We start from the raw sequence: 16,700 nt of genomic DNA, 5'->3' as shown, positions 1-16,700 counted from the left end.
CACCGAGGCCTATCCAGCACTCCAGCAGGGGAGTAAGGGGCAGCACGCGCCACGCCAGGACACAGGAGTCACAATCAGCCCTCAGAAACAGTTTAAAACCAATAGCATGAAAATAGTTTACCTAGGGAATCCAAACACAGCTAGGAAACACATGCTTTTACTTGCACTGTACTTATCAGACTGCTAGTTTCAGCATCATCTAGTTTTCTGTCACTAAGGTATTCTGCGAACAAGAAAAACCCCTGCATCCCCACTCCCAATCTGTCTGTGCAAAGCGATCTGCCCCACAAAGGAGCCAGGGAAAGCAACTCTCCACTTAGCACTCAGGGTGAGGCAAAGGCTGTGACAGGCCTGGCAGCCAGCACCAGCAGCCCAACAGGGAGGCAAGGCCCCCTGGGCCACAGACACCCTCACTGGAGGGGTTTGAGAATGAGGGGGCTGACAGAAGTTATCTTTAATTGTATGTGTTCAAATTCACACTGCACTCACACCTAAGTTGTCTTAAGCCTTTAAGGGAAGATCACACAAGAACTCACACCCACGCATTTTTCATTTGGGTGGAAAAGCAAAGCAGAGATTCAGCCAGACACCGATTTTCTGTCTCTTTTTTAAGTGCCTTGGAGAATGAAGGATAAGTGGTTTTCAAGCAGAAAAGGTGGCACTGTCAATGGTACTTCAAACAATGGAGAAAAGAGAAAGGAGAGATTGTGCAGCTGCTAAATCCTCCATAGACAGCGCCAGCACACAGCCCTCCCATCAATGTGTTCTTTCAAAAGAGCACATGATTTTAAAGAAATTATGACCACGGGGTTAGCAGACAATATATGGGATTTCTCCACGATCATACTCTGTTAAGCAATTAGGTCAAGCTGTGCCCTTTAAAATTAGTTTAACACAGCTGAAGGTCAAGGAAAGAAAGCATAAGGGGGAAGAGAGGAGGTAAAAAAGGAGCAGAAGGACTTATTTTAACTCTCAAGCACTTATAAAGCCCTTGCCAGAAATAAGAGTTGCACTGTTGCTAGAACTTTTTAGTGTATAAAGGAACATTCTTGGCACAGGAAAATTGGCATCTGTGTACAAATAGACAAAGTGTTTTTCAAGGTCCAAGCTACACACAAAAAAAAACAAAGAAAAATTCCTTTACATCAATCTGTTCACTAGTACTGCATTGATAATTCTAAATTACACTTCTGTCAATGGATTAATGTGGCTTAGTAGGCAGACAAATAAGTCAATTTGTGCTGTTGTTGTTAGTCAGAACAAAGAGATATTGCATGCCAATCCGGAGTTCTGTGATGTTTCTTAAAACAGATTCCCTTGCTTGAGCAGGAATTCTGATGTCAGATTTTTTTTTTTCCCTATTCACATTTGGGTTTTGGAATGCAAATGGGACTGAATAAAAGTACTCTGGACCTGTGCTGGCAGCAGCTGTTTGGAAGCAAAGGTGCACTGAACAATCAAGAAGAATTACTGAAGGTCTGATGGTTCTCTACTGCTGGAAACCCATAAATTACGGCAGATACAAAACAAAGAGGTACAAAGAAAACGTTATTGATTGCTAAAACTAAAGTCCTAAAGTAGCCAATTAAAGACCAAATTCTTTTCTGCTTTTTAGCATTTTCAAACTGTTAGAATTGTTAGAATAGGTGGGTGTAAGGCACACACCAAACAGGCACAGACAAAACCTTCCTCATTTCCTGTATGCACATAAACAATCACGATGTCTTCAGTTTCATATTATCTGTGTAGCATTCACTTATTCTGTATAATGCTAGACATACATGCTTGTCGTTGTGCCAGCGGACTAGACAAGAAATGCAAGTTATTAACATCAATGAAATTTCATACAAGATGCCAAGCAATGCCAAGGCATTTCTTTTTCCTGATCAAGTTATTGCCTAGGCATGAATAACAATTGCAACATTATTGGAGGGGGTGGGGTGTGGAATATCAAATTGATGGATATCCCTTTGTAAGCATAAGCACATATATCATTCTTTACGTGTCTATCATTCTTGTGAAGCTTGAAGATGGTAAAAACAACAATAACAGAAAAGGTATTGCACGGCAAGCCCCTTAACATGAGCACTTAGCAATTACCAAACTCCAGAACAGGAAGAACTAAGTATTATTTTAGTTGCTCAAGTAACAGCTAAAGTAAATGCTTCAGACAGAAGTCTACTCATAGATACAGTCATTTAAAATACCATTGTGAACCCATGCCTAGACATAGCAGTATCTACTGTACAAACTAGGGGAATACATATGGTTGCAAAACTTCCAAGCCAGCTGGATACCAGCCATTTTGTAATAATCATGCCTGTGCTGGAGCTCACTGGAATTCATCTGAATATATGTACATTTGTTAAAGCCCTTTCAGAAACCATCTTAACATGTGAAAAACAGGGTACTCACACTTACAAACAGTTCAAATAATAGCTACATCTCTGATGGAAATGAAAAAGCCAGAAATAAGGTGAGAAGATGCAGAGAAATGCAGATTTTTTTTTTTTAAAAAGCGCTACAATAACCATCATTTACAGTAATGAAAAGGAGCTTGCAAGTACAAGTACCTACAGATCAACGCCTAAGTAAATAGCCATATAAACAAAGAACATAATTTACAGTGCCAGTTCTTAATGCCAGAATTTGAGTTGTAATGCTTCTGTTGTTCTTTATTTTTCCTTTCGTACTTTTCAAGAAGTTTGTAAACCAGCTCAGAAATTAACAATACTTCATGAATTAGCCTGCCTAAATGTTGGAAGGATTTATGAGGTACATCTAACTCAGAATTAAAGACAAGAGAACAGTCCTAATTTCCTCAGAAATTCTTGAACCAGGATCCTGTGGTGAGTATTAAAGTATATGATCAGAAGAAACATTTGATTTTGGTGATGCTAAGCACAGAATACTGCTGTTGCAATTTTGTAAACAGAAAAGGCTAAGTTTCCTGCTTTGCTGCTCTCCTATAGCAAAGGGTTCTGAAGCTTGCCTGATGCTTGTGCTTGTCTGGCAGCTTGGGAAAGAAGAGTAATGATAATGCTTATTATATCTAAGTTATGCCATCCACTTCTTCATTATAATGAACAACTTCCCTCTATTTCACCTTTCAGAACCTCCCTGTTTTCCAACATACAACCTATGATCTTAATGAACAATAGTAATGTGCATCTGGAAAACATTTCTATGCTTCAACTCTGGAGGCTGTCTACTGCACAGTCACAAACCCAAAAATTCAAATGCATGGCATTCACAGCAGATAAGTAGTTGTTAGATACCTAAACCAGTACTAATTTTCAAAGTTGTTTTTTCATTATCTTAGTAAAAGAGATTTAATACTATGACAAAGTGTTGATTATTCAGCAAACGCTTGCTAGAAAGACAGTAAGCAGAAACGAAGACAGACTGCAAAGCCCCAAAACTGATTACGCTTTCCTAAGAAAGGATGCCATTAAAGGTATGGTACAGATTTTATCACATTTACTTCCCGTTGGGTATATGTAATCACTGTAAAATCCACAGGTTTTACTAACATTCCAGTACCAGAGCACAAAGAAAAGCATGAAGCCACAAGCTTATGTACTTCGCTTGGAAAAATTTCTAGTTTTCCCCTTTCAGTTATTAATTTGATATTAGCTAGATATACAAGAAACTCGCCAAGCAAGAGAATCCATAAGCACATTACTTGTTGATGTTTTTCAAGAAAATTTGCACGGTGAACATGTTGCCTCTCCTTGAAGTAAGCTTTTTAGGAAGACACCGAAACCTGTTATTACAAGAACTGCAAACAAAGCACAGTTTGTGTCACATACTCAAACCTCATACCAAGAGCCTTAGTAACTGTCTGTATACATTACTGTTTTATGAGCTGCTATTTACAGCCAAGTAATTGTCTGCTTCCCCTGCTCTTTAGTCTTTATTTACATCTGTTCACTCTCACAGATGAGCTGGCGCACTTAGGAATTTAGAACATTAAAAAAATATATATTGCAAATTGCCCTCTCTGACCTTCGTGCAAAGGAAGGCCTGCCTGTCTGCCCTACAACTGCTGCGATGGGAAAGCACGCTCAGACCGCGCAGTCACAGGCCTTGTTACCTAGGGTCAATCAGCAGTCAGGCTTCCCTCCCTGCACAGAGGAGCACTTCCATTGAGGTGCCATGGAGGTCCACATGCTCCCTTGCCACTCATGATGCCAACGAAGGTCTGGTGCTTGCAGGGGCAGTGTGGCAGGTGAGGACAAAGACCATTGCCTTTGGCAGTCTCTCCTTGGACAGGTTTGGCCACACCATAAGGGCACCTGGGCAGGCTAAGAGGGAGGCACTGCAGCGCCCGTCAGGAGCTACCTGATGGCAGCGCACTCATCCATAGAGGAAACCATAATGTAAAGCCTTCTTTCTGCAGGAACAAGAGGAACCAGAAATGGACCAGATTTTTCAGATGTAATATGTTCCTTGATTAATGTTGTAACTAGTGGCTGAAAAAGCAATGCTTCTCTTAGGCAGGAATGTGAAGTAAATAGTATCAGAAGGCCCTTTCAAATAGAAACTAATGAGAGTAACCAAGACATAATGGACCATGCTGTTCCCTGGCATGCCTTCCTTTCCCAGGAAACAGACAGCAAATCTATGCAGATGGCCGAACTCATGCAGCGTAGGTTGCTCCAAAAGTAATGCCTCCTGGTTATTTCCATGCAAACTACAACAGTTACAAAGAACATGATGACACTGTTTGATAGAGCAAGTTCTCAGCTACAAAACACTATTTTTCAACAGTTACCACCATTAGCTATGCATTTTCACCAGCAATGAACAAGAGCCTGCATGCCATGCTTATACAAATCAGCACCAATGGAGGTGACCCACTGTTTCACAGACGCTGTGACCAAGACTGCAAGGTATGTGGTTTTCTTAGGAAGTAACAAGCTGCCAGTTTATTTGATGGAGCTAGTGGAAGTGATGGGATCTTGGCCAAGAACTTGTTAGACCCAAGTAAAATATCCACCAATATTATTTCCCAGTCCGGACAAGGAGAAACAGATTCCACACCACTAAATCTCCATTAAACGTGACAAAATACTTTAGCTGCAAGTAGTGCCAGAAGAGAATACAATACAATCAAGTAATATAAGAGTTACCTGTGCTAGTGATACCTACATAAGTAAGCATAATAAATGCCAAACACCAATGTGCACTCAAAAGAACACAGGATCTCAGTATTTTAACTTTTTAAACACTGGTTTTCTTCTTCTCATTTAGAAAAGCAAGACTACAAGGCACCATTTCAGAAATAAAACAGTCCTCTTAAGCTGCAGACAACCTGCAATACAAATTGAGACTAAAAATTTCAGCTGAGACCAAAGACATGAAAGGCACCATCCCACTTCTCTGTAATAATGTCTTGAATGTCACCACAGACTCCAGAAAATGAACACCTTTCCTTTTCTCCTGTAAGAGTAGCAACTTCAAAACACTGTAGCTCCAGACCGTGGTCCTCCGAGTCCCTGCCCCCACAGGTATGCTCAAAAGCAAGGCATTGTCAGTGGACACTTTCAGAGGCACACACCATCCTGCACCGCAAGCCTTACAATGAGTCTGTGAGACATGGTCTTTGAGACAAAGCTGAGAAAAGGGACAAGAGCCCAGAAGCTAACTGACAGATCAGACAGAAAGCAGGGCCTCCTCTGGTAACTGGCAAAAACTTATAAACCACACTAATTGCTCACTAACAAAGATACATAAAGATACACTAGAAATCAAATATTTATACCACACTACTTCAGTTAAAGGCAATCCTACCATTCAGCTGAAGCAAGAAATGCACAAACAGCAGGGCACCGCATTCAGCAATGTTTTTTTTCCTTTCCAGCAGCTCATTCCCCTGAACAGCTCAGCAATGAATTCAATAAAACTATACCTGTCAATCACGCTGTAAGCATGGTTATAATTTACACTGACTGCAAACTCTCCAAAGGTGTGGATATACCCTCCTGTGCCTGCAATCACCTGGTAATAGCTAGTTTTTTTTCAGAGAAGTACAGACAACATGCTCTAAACACCTGCAGCATCTTACATCCCCAGGCAGGCTATTCTGGGAGAGACTTGCTCCGTTAAGAATTGGCATACCACCACCCTGCAAGTTCCATGCCGGTGGTGGAGAATGCACGCACGTGGTCTGGGCAACCATGCAGTGATGCTTCCTCGTCAGCATTACTGCATCTTCAAGCAGAAGTTGTCATTTTTCACATCTATTCATGTAATCAACAGAGAATAAGGGGAAGGGGATAAAATATTAAAACCAAGAGCGTAAGGATGCAAACCACCAAATGGATTACTCAGTGTGGTGTTTCACAGCAATGCTAAACTGCGTGAACTGTTCTGGATTTTGGTGAAAAGCACCTGTCAGAAGACATTCTCCATGACATCAATGTGTGTAACAACCAAAAAACCAAATAAGATAATATTCTAACATGCTCAAAATATAATACATTCACTAAAGAAGGAAACATCCTCAAAGACTATAATGCGCCTGGATAAAAGAAAGATTTAAAGCTGATCTAAAAAATCTACAAAGAATAAATCCTTATCCCTAATTCCTCCTTCCCCACAACAGCATCATGCTGAACTCTCCAGTAATTTAACAAGTTCAGCCTTTAAACAATTTAGGTTCGCTGTTGAAACTGGCTTTGTTTCAAAGAGAAATCCTGAAGTTCACTCTCCTGGAGGCTACCAGCATTTCAATTTCCAGCCCATTCGCTTACCTGTGAACATTAAAGTGTAAATCTACTTTAGATCTTTCAAGTCCAAGGTTTCCTTGTTTCCTCAAACATTTTCATTCTTTCAGGGTACTTAGAAGAATCGCACCCTTACGCATTGTGACAGGAATGTTACCCAACAGCTGACCAAGACAGGCAGGCTCCACTCTTGTTCTATCAGCCCCAACTTATGAGATCTGAATGCAGCAGAATTACCTACATTAGGCTCCTTGGCAGAGGCTCTTGCAATCTGCCCCACTAATTTTCATACTATTTACATTACTCTATATGTAACGCATAATGAAGATACACAAGGAACTATTTTCTGCTCCAGGATCTTGAGAGGCAAACTTTCATTGTCTACCTCAGTTTCTGCCATAAGCTAGTGTTGTTTAAGTAAGATCTACTGTGTTGGTCATTGATGCTTTTCAAGTTTGCTGGATAGTACTCCTTTGGGTCACCTATCTTCCTGCAACTGGGTCAAAACGCAGTTTGAGAAAAGTCTTACTTAAGACAAGACTACTACGCAAGACAGTATCATTCAGGAAATAGAAATTATTAAACCACTGTTTTAACAGGCATTGTTTCCTCCATAACATATAACTATGCCAACAAGTTGTGTGTGTTTGCTTTAAGACTAACAAAATCAGGCAAAAACAGGACACCTGGTCATTAGGACCAGCTGTGGCTCTCACAGGAAATACGCAGTTTCCTCCAAAAACTGATATGCCTTTTAATGCATTACCAACTTTAACAACTGTCTGGCAAGGTCATCCTGCAACCTCAGTACTCTCCGTCATTCTCATTATTTTCAGCTTTATTTCCTGGTTGACAGCTTATGTTCTTTTGCCTTCATACCATGGTTCTTTACCTCTGTCCCTCCCACGTGTTTAACTGGAGGCAGATTTGTAAAGGCCTCCTCACAGACAGAGATTTCAAAGGGCTTTCAGCTGATCTAAGTGTGAACTGTGGCCATAAATTAGATATAAGGTGTTTCTTCTCTTTGACAGCATCTTTGCATCAAAGAAATGGCTAGAAACATTCATCAGGGGAAAGCGATACTACTCCTGTCAGGTACCATCAGCCTGGGCTGTGCCTGGCGTACAGCCCTCAGGGAAATGCAGCCTCAGCCTCTTCCTAAGTCAAACATGCCAAATTCTGTTCAGTACACACAGTTCTAATAGAGGAAGAGATATACCTGAACATCTGTAAAGGCAGACAACAGAGATGAGAAAAAAAGTCCACCAAAAAAGCCTCCACACTCAAAGAAAAACAAAAAAGCAAAGCCGGAAAGAACAAATTAAAGTTTAAGCACACCCCCAACACATCAGTTCAGGAGCTGACTGTACTTCATTGAGCCTAGCTAGAAAAGAAATCAAAGATAAACATTTTTATCTACTTCCTGATGAGTTCAGATTTACAAAAATTTCTGCATTTAGATGAACAAATAATAATCAGCAAGCTGTAGATGTAATTACACTTAGTTTTAGAAGTCCTATAAATCAGACACTTCTCCTCTGAACAGAGAAATGCACTAAGAATGAAGCTGTTACACCAAAAAGCGGCTGCACTTCTCATGGTTTTCCTGCAGCAACAACTTTCAACATATCTTTAAAAGGCAACAGTTGTCACCAGCAGTGCATGCTCAACAGCTTGCAGTTTATTACACATTTCCAAATAGAGGCATTTTGAGGCACGACTGAGGTAAAGTGAGATGAGATCCAGAAGAGTAAGTCTTACCACCATGCTTTACAGCTAGAGAATTATTTTTTCAGTCCCCATGCAACTGCCAGGGTCAGGTATTACTCCACTTGGTGTTATCAAGGCAGCTTCTCATAGCTTACAATTCTGATACAAAATATACACAGCTCACAGACAGCACTGAAATAGCTCTTTACTGCAAGCTGGGCTTCATCAGCCACTCACATGTCCTACACAAGAAGTAGCTCTGGGGCCAACATTTTCAGCCCATTCAATTTACTGTAATTCACTATCACATATTACTGGAATTTCCATACATGTAGTTACAAAAATACTGAATTCCATACTTGCAAAGCCTACATGAGTAACTCAGGAAACACTGTTCTAGGGGTTTGCTTGTTACCCATCTTCAATATTCGGTAGTTTTGTCTCTGTACAAAAATGTAGGTTAGTGTGCCTTTGAAGGGAGCAAACCAAGTTGCGGTTTTGATAGGATTATCTAACAAAGCAGAAATTGGAAATTTCCACAGGCCTAGTTAAAAATTTTAAACATATGTAATACTTTCAGCTTTACCAGACCATCCTTCAAACTGCTCCTACTCTCCCCCATCCCTTAACACGACTTTCTAATCTGCTAAGTAAAGGGAAAAAACATCACAGAACAGTATTAAAAAGAGAGTTGGCATGGTTCTCAGCTTGGCCACTCTGAGAGGAAGCATCACTTCGAAGGAATTTCACATGCTGTACATCTCATAATGGAACTTGACAATATGTGCACAATTTCTGCACACCAGCTTATTAGTATGAGTTGTTTAGGTTGTCAAGCCTGAAAAGCACCATGAAAGTCACATTACAGTTGTCATCCACGCATTTTTTGTCCAATGTTTTCTCTTCGCTCTCAACACCAGAGTGCAGTGTAATTACCGTTCCAGTGTATGGATAGGTGAGGGACAGCCTCTGCAGTCCTAAAAATAAGCATTTCTGAAAACTGAAGTGTGAATAACCAAAATATGTGTGTATGTATATATATATATATATTCTGCCTACGTACTCACTGCTTACTACTGACATCAAATCCCACATGGCCTAAAAGATTTCTAACTGAATGCTCAAAAAGAAAAGAACATTTTTCAGATCATAAATATATGCTTCCACAACTGCCTATTCTCTCTTATCAGCACCTTCATCACATTACCCTATGCATTTTCCTCTCTGAACTAATAAAGTGATTAGATGCCTTAGATAACAGCAGAAAGCAGTAAGCTAACCCTGGTAGCTCCTCTGCTTAGTGAGCTACCAAGCAGAAGCATGCTGATTTCCAGAGCTGCTGAGATCCACATGGGTTATGTTCAACAATGGTTGAAAGCATATCACTCATGAGTTCAACAAATTCAAACAAGGGAAGTTTAAATTTGTTTTCTATCTCTTCCTACTTTTTGAAAAAGCAGGGGTGTCCTATTAATAAGCGGCAAACCACAGTGCAAAGCAAATACCATTCCTCAATTCCAGAACATTATTTTAGCAATCTGTAGCTCTTTTAGGAAACACTCAAAAGTTTAATGATTAAGAAAAAAAAAGGGAGGAAAAGCAGAGGCAGAAGGAGTTTAGCATTTAAGACTATGAACTAAGTAACTTCAATTCACATAAACAAACACAATGTATATAGTGTAGCTTTGCTTGGATACCATTCCCAATAATTTCTTGAGCAATGCAGCATTTATCACAGTAGCAACTTCAGACAAAGTCGATCAGATAGTAAAAAAAACGTTTTTATTAGTCTGAACTGGTTTCAAGGTCTTTCCTTGTGTGCTCCCCATGGTAAGGTTTTTAGTACTGGTGAACTTTAATTCCCGTCTTTTGGGCAAACTGAAGCAGAGGCACTGCAGCAGGGTATTTAAAATGCACAGTCAGTCACCTTGCAACTGCAGGCAGAATTAACAAGAATAAACCAACTTTAGTAAATTTGTTGCTGTTTCATGGTAATCTCTAACCCAGCAGGAACAGATCTCCAACACTCTCTGAAGTGTCATGGTCAGATGACTATTTAACGCATCTATAAGTAACACACACCTGAACAATAGACTGATACATACTACTAAATCTATAAGATGCAAAATAGTGTGCATAAAACAACACATACAGTGGTCAAGAGCACAGTCTCCACATATGATGTTCTGTCCTGAAGACAGCATTTGATCAACAAGTCTTGGGACACTCGGTACAAAAGCTTAACATGACAAAAGAAGTAAGCCTATTTCAACAGTCACAAAGCCATCTGCATAATTCATGTACAGGCAAGATGAAAAAAATAAAGAATGATCCCACAAGGATTCACAGTTCTGAACTCTTTTTCTCTCATTTTCTATCGTGATAAATCTAAACAAACCAAAGAATGGAATAAAACTCATAACACTTTGGCAAGAGAATGACTGTTTATTACTTTTGCAATGGCACTAAGAAATAACAGAAAACTGAGAAATGCATTTTTTTTCAGCCAAGGCACACCATTACCTCTTTTCCTTGTTTCAGTCTTCTGAAGGTTTTTGTAAGCAATATTTAAACTTCCTTCACTAACTTCAATTAGAAATTTCATTTACACAATTCAAGTATTTTCTTCAAACGATCTTTGCTAGAACAGCAAAGTTACTTTTTATTCTAGTTACTACCAGAAGTATCATAAGGCAATAAAGACAGCAAAATATTTTCCAAGAAAAAAAATAGCGAAAACAGATTAAAATGTCAAAGTATTTGCATCTTCACCAAGCTTTCTCAAAAGGCAGGTGGTCCTAGGAGCTTCAGGATCCATACATGTAAACACCCCTTAGTGAAAAACAAGAAAACAACACAACACTAATCAGTTTGCCTACCCACTTGTTACACTGCTGCTGCTAAGAAAGTGGAAACAAATTCATCCCTTAGGAGGGAAAAATAGGCTGATACAGCAAAAAAAAAAAAAAAAAAGAACCTTTCATCAATGCTTAGCCGTATCTTAGATCATGACTCAGGTTCTCATAAATACAACAAAATTTAAAGTCAAAGGTGTTTTAATAGTCACTTGATTCTTTAGTTTTAAGCCTCAGGGTTGACACTTGCAAGTATGTTTACCTGCAAACATAAAGGTGATGAGCCTATGGGGGAAAGAAGCAAGGGAAAGAAATGGGATTTACAAGAGTATTTCAAGCAACCCTAAAAGCTTAAGTTCAAAAACAAGTTAAAAGCATCAGTGAACTAAACTGCTCAACAACTATGCTGATTTCTTTACCCCTACTATTATGGCAACATTTAGCTTTGGAATGATGTTCTCAAAGTGATACTGAACTCTTTGGGCCCTTTTATTTTTAAAGCAAAACCTACACTTTTGGTTACGTTTATCATCAATTGGCATTTTCTCACATCAGTCACTAAAAAACAGCAGGGCTCTTTGTTACGTTTACTTTTTTTAAGGAAAAACAACTGGAGTTTAACTAATTCTTTTAAATTCTTAAATGTTATAGGTTCAAACTGCATGCTAGGGTTATAAACCACTGAAATGAACAAAAGCAAACAGCCTCAATACTGTAACACCTTGTCCATCACTGATCACATAAATATAACAATTTTTGTTTTTTACTGAACTTTATTACATGATATTCAGCCAATATAAAAAAATCCAATTGCTTTTTCTTTTTTAAATATACTGTGTAACATCATTCAGTGTTTGCACTTCCCCGTGCTTTAAAAATGAAAATCTCCATCTTCAGTGTCACGTTCTGGAGCTAACACGAGACTTCTCAAGCATGCTTGTGTGGGAAAATTCCCATATTTTCACATGCTGCCTATGTGAGTGCCCTTATGGAACATGTTCTGTATGTGAGCATCATTACGGAACCAGCTCTCTTTCACAAATAGGTGTCGGGGACCAAGGGTTGCACAGACACCTTCCCTCTAAAACGAATACAGGACAGTTTACATAAACCTTAGCATTTCCTAAGCTAGCAGGCTGGAACTGTTTTCCCTGTGAAGAATTTTAAGACAACACAATAGATCATTTCTGATTCTGCCTTTATTTTCTTCTGTAAGGTAAATCACGTACTAATGTCTGTAAGCACAAGCATAGTGTCAGTTTTAGCAGTCCAGAAGCTGGAAATTCAATTCTAGAACACTTCACACCTTCTTCCCAAAATTTTTTTCACGTCCAAATACTTTATTTGGACAACACACCTGAAATTCATGGTTCAGCATGACCACATATCGTTCTACCATGACAGCCAACAAATCAGTATGACAAGGCTGTCCAACAGTCTGTCACCTGAGATGTAGGAACTGGTTCTGTATGTACCTGCACAAGTTTCTGTGCAACATTTCTGTTGCTTTAAATGCCCCTGATAACGTGCCGCTCCTTTCTATCAGCAGTCCCACAGCTCAGAGCCCCGCTACACCTCTCAGCCGGGCCGCCGCCTCCGGGGGCAGTGAGGTCATCCCTGCCCTCGGCACTGCCCAGCGGTAATCAGACACCGTCCGAGCTTACCAATCACGGAAATCACTGCCGGACACAGATTCGGCCCTGTGCTGTCCCGAAATGCCGCAGCCCTCCACTAAATAAGAGGGGAGGACGACAACCAGCCCCGACTGGCCGAACCGAGCGGGGCTGAGTCAAGAGGCAAAGGAGTGGGTCTGCCCGTCGCCCACCGCGGCGCAGCACCCTGCTGGCCCCGCTCCCGCCCCTCCCCGCCGCGCCAGAACGGCACAATGAGAACTTCTGTCCCCGCCGCCGCCCCTCACCCACCTGCCGAGATCCTCGCCGGTCTCATAGTGCTCCTCCAGGTTCTCCTGCCGGAACACCGTCATGGTAGCGCCGCGCCGCTGACCGCCGCCTTCAGCCGCTGCTCGGTGCCCTCATCACCGCCACGCCGGGGCCGCCCCACGCCCTGCGGAGGAGCGCGGAGGTGAACGCCCGCCCTCGGCCGCACCGCCCCCGTCTCCCGCGACCCCCCCTTCCCTGGGGCGCCGCCCGCCCGACTCATTCCGCAGCGGTTCCGCTACCCAGCAGGAGCCGGGTACTCACCGGCCTCCCCGCACCTGACCCCGGCGAGGGGAAGTGGGGAAGTGTTCCCTTGCCCGCTGCCGCGCTGGGACCCGCCCGGCGACAGCGGTCGTTCCCCGCGACCGATCGGTCGGAGCTTGCTCGCTCGCTCCCCTGCCTCTCGTCCTCTGTCGCGCGGCGCCCGAAACAATCCGCACCCAGCAAAGCGGCCACAGCGCCCCGACCGGCTCAGGCACCGCACAAGGCCGCCTCCGCTCCGCCAATGGGAAGGCGTCACCGCCCCGCCCCCTACCTCGGCGAGGAGAGCGGGCGGCGGGCGCGGCACTGCCCGGCTTCGGGGGATGGTGGTGGCGCCGCCTTGGGTTGGCGGCGGGCACGCGCAGCCGCCATTGTGCGGGAGGTTGGAGGCTGCGGCCCGTCAGTCCCTCGCTACCCTGAGAGGGGAAACTCTCCCGCGCCGGGCGCGTTCGCTGGAGGGCTGTACCCGGCGTGGGGCGCTGTGTCACGGGGCCACGTGAAACCCATCGCGTTGTTGTTGCCATGCTGCGTGCTTACTGCCCGTTGGCCTTCCCTGGCTTCCTGCACTCTGTGGCTGCCTGGTTTTGGCCTGCCCTGTTCCGTAGCATATGGCCCAGTGCTGGGTTGGAACTTAGCTGCGTACATTTCTTTATAGCTGCTCTGTTCCCTTCATCTGCACTGTTCAGCCTTGAGGGAGTGTGTGACGTCAGGTTACCAAGCAGCTTTCAGCTCCCCTCTGAGCTCTGTGATTCTCAGAAAGAGGATTGCTCATCAGAGGTGAAGAGTTCAGGACAGATATGTGGTGTCACGCTCACTCCATTTAGCACTTGAGAGAGCCCAGCCTTCTCCAAGCCCAGTACCAGGCATGCAAAGCCCTGAAATCTCCTGAGTGAGTCACGATGTGGCCCCAGATGAGTGTCAAAATTTTCTGTAGCCCAAACGATGTCGTCCATGAAATGGAGGCATAGGCAGCGGAGTTGTGAGGTGCAGTTCCATCATGCTGCCTCCAAGGAGCGCACCGCAGGCACCACACCACCGACATGGGCGCTGTGACAGCAGCACTGTCCTCCACGGCTGTTAGACAGAAGCAAGGCGAGGAGGCCTGCAGACAGCCCATCTTCCGTGCGTTTGTCCCTAATGGGTTTTCAGGTCGTGACTCACACATCTGAGGTGGTTGCATTGTTTGTACAGCTCAAGAATTTTGATAAGCCTTGGGTAAAAGTTCAGAAGTTCCTTTTGGCTTTGGAGATTTCTTATTTGATGGATGCAAAGAGAATCACTGCAGCCAGCCAAAGAGTTTTTTGGTCATTAATCTTCACGTTTTTTCTTTTTTTCCTTGGTGTTTTTGTTATGGCCCTGGGCTCACATAGGAGTAGCACCTGTTGTCGCACATGTGTTTTGCTCTACCAGCACTGCTCATGTATGCAGCTCAGGGTGTTCCTTGTGACCCAGGCCTGCACCAAGTGAAGCAATTGGAATCTCAGTGTTGGTTCAGACAAGCACACACCGGAATCAGCGCACTGTTTCTGAGATAATTACCTAGATGCATAGCATCAACAGAAAAAATGCATTGCTTACAGTGCTTGTCTCATTTACTTAATAGCTGTATGGAAGGCTATGCCTGCATATTGCTCACACTCAGGCCCTTCACTTGCAGAAGATGCTGTGTCTGAACACTGCTGCAGCAGCAGTGCACCAGCTGTGCATGTGGCCCCAGTGGCAGGGCTGTGCCAGGGCATGTGTGGGTGCAAGGGAGACTTTTGTCGCTCAGAGCACCATCTCTGCATCTTTAGGGAGATACTCAACAGGTAGCACTTGGTGCAGACCACTTCAGAAGGGTGCACGTACTGTGCTCCTGGTGGCACTCCTGCAGTCCTTGGTCAGGGTAGAAGCCCAGCCCAACAGCTGCACCTTCAGTATGATTCTCAACTTCTGGAGACAGGTATTGGGTTACACATGTGATGAATGGAAAAAATTATGTAAAATTGCTGACAAATGTAGGTAAGCAATTTTGATTGCAGTTTGTGCTTTCAGGTTTTGCACTGCATTGGATGAAATGTAGCTGACATGCCAGAAGGCTGTGCTGCCATTCAGCCGGACCTGGACAGGCTGGAGAGCTGGGCAGTAAGAAATCAGATGAGGTTTAACAAAAGCAAGTGTAGAGTCTTGCACCTGGGAAGGAATAACAGCATGTATCAGTACAGGTTGGGGGATGACCTGCTGGAGAGGAGCTCTGCGGAGAAGGACCTGGGGGTCCTGGTGGACAGCAGGTTGGCCATGAGGCAGCAGTGTGCCCTGGTGACCAAGAAGGCCAGTGTGATCCAGGGAGGAATTAAAAGGAGCATGGCCAGCAGGTCAAGGGAGGTGATCCCCTCTACTCTGCACTGGTCAGGCCTCATCTGGAGTACTGTACCCAGTTCTGGGCTCCTTGGATCAAAAAAGATGGGGATCTCCTGGAAAGAGTCCAGCAGAGGGGCACAAAGATGATAAAGGGCCTGGAGCATCTCCCATGTGAGGAAAGGCTGGGTGCCCTGGGTCTGTTCAGCCTTGACAAAAGAAGACAGAGGGGGGATCTTATTAATGTTTATAAATATCTTAAGTGTGGGAGACAAAGGGATATGGCCGACCTCTTTTCAGCGGTCTGTGGGGACAGGGCAAGGGGAAATGGCCATAAACAGGAGCATAGGAAGTTCTGCACCAATATGCAAAGGAACTCCTTCACAGTGAGGGTGACAGAGCACTGGAATGTGCTGCCCAGAGAGGCTGTGGAGTCTCCTTCTCTGGAGATATTCAAGACCCGTCTGGATGCTTACCTGTGGAGCCTGCTGTAGGGAGCCTGCTTTGGCAGTGGAGTTGGACTCAATAATGTCTGGAGGCCCCTTCAAACCCCTACAATTCTGTGATTCTGTGAAATGCAGTCTATCTAGGTTTTAGCAAAGCCTTTGTTTCTATCTCCCACAGTATTCTCCCAGAGAAGGTGGCAGCCTGTGGCTTGAACAGATACACTCTTTGCTGGGTAAAGAACTGGCTGGAGGGCAGGGCCCAGAGAGTGGTGATGAATGGAGTTACATTCAGCTCGTGACCAGTCATGAGTGATGTTCCCCATGGGTTGGTTCTGGGGCCTGTCCTATTCAATATCTTTATTGATGACCTGGATGAGGGCATTGAGTTCACCCTCAGCAGGTTTGCAAATTACACCAACTTGG

At 43.5% G+C, this 16,700-nt stretch overlaps 1 protein-coding gene across 3 annotated transcripts in view; it reads right to left on the bottom strand.

The window, feature by feature from the left end:
- Nucleotides 1–13,347, bottom strand: part of DAPK1 (death associated protein kinase 1) — a 90,229-nt gene extending 76,882 nt beyond the window's left edge. For 2 of the 3 annotated variants that reach the window (XM_021380159.1, XM_021380161.1), the window contains exon 1: nucleotides 13,219–13,347. In XM_021380159.1, coding sequence (XP_021235834.1) covers nucleotides 13,219–13,280 — 62 coding nt within the window. In that variant the 5' untranslated portion in view covers nucleotides 13,281–13,347. The remainder of the gene's footprint in view (nucleotides 1–13,218) is intronic. The other variant, XM_021380160.1, reaches the window with a different exon arrangement.

The sequence above is a fragment of the Numida meleagris genome, chromosome Z (genome assembly GCF_002078875.1).
Source record: "Numida meleagris isolate 19003 breed g44 Domestic line chromosome Z, NumMel1.0, whole genome shotgun sequence".
In the NCBI taxonomy this organism is placed as follows: domain Eukaryota; kingdom Metazoa; phylum Chordata; class Aves; order Galliformes; family Numididae; genus Numida; species Numida meleagris.
Note: the sequence above shows the minus strand (reverse complement) of the source record. Positions and strands in the feature narration are given on the sequence as shown.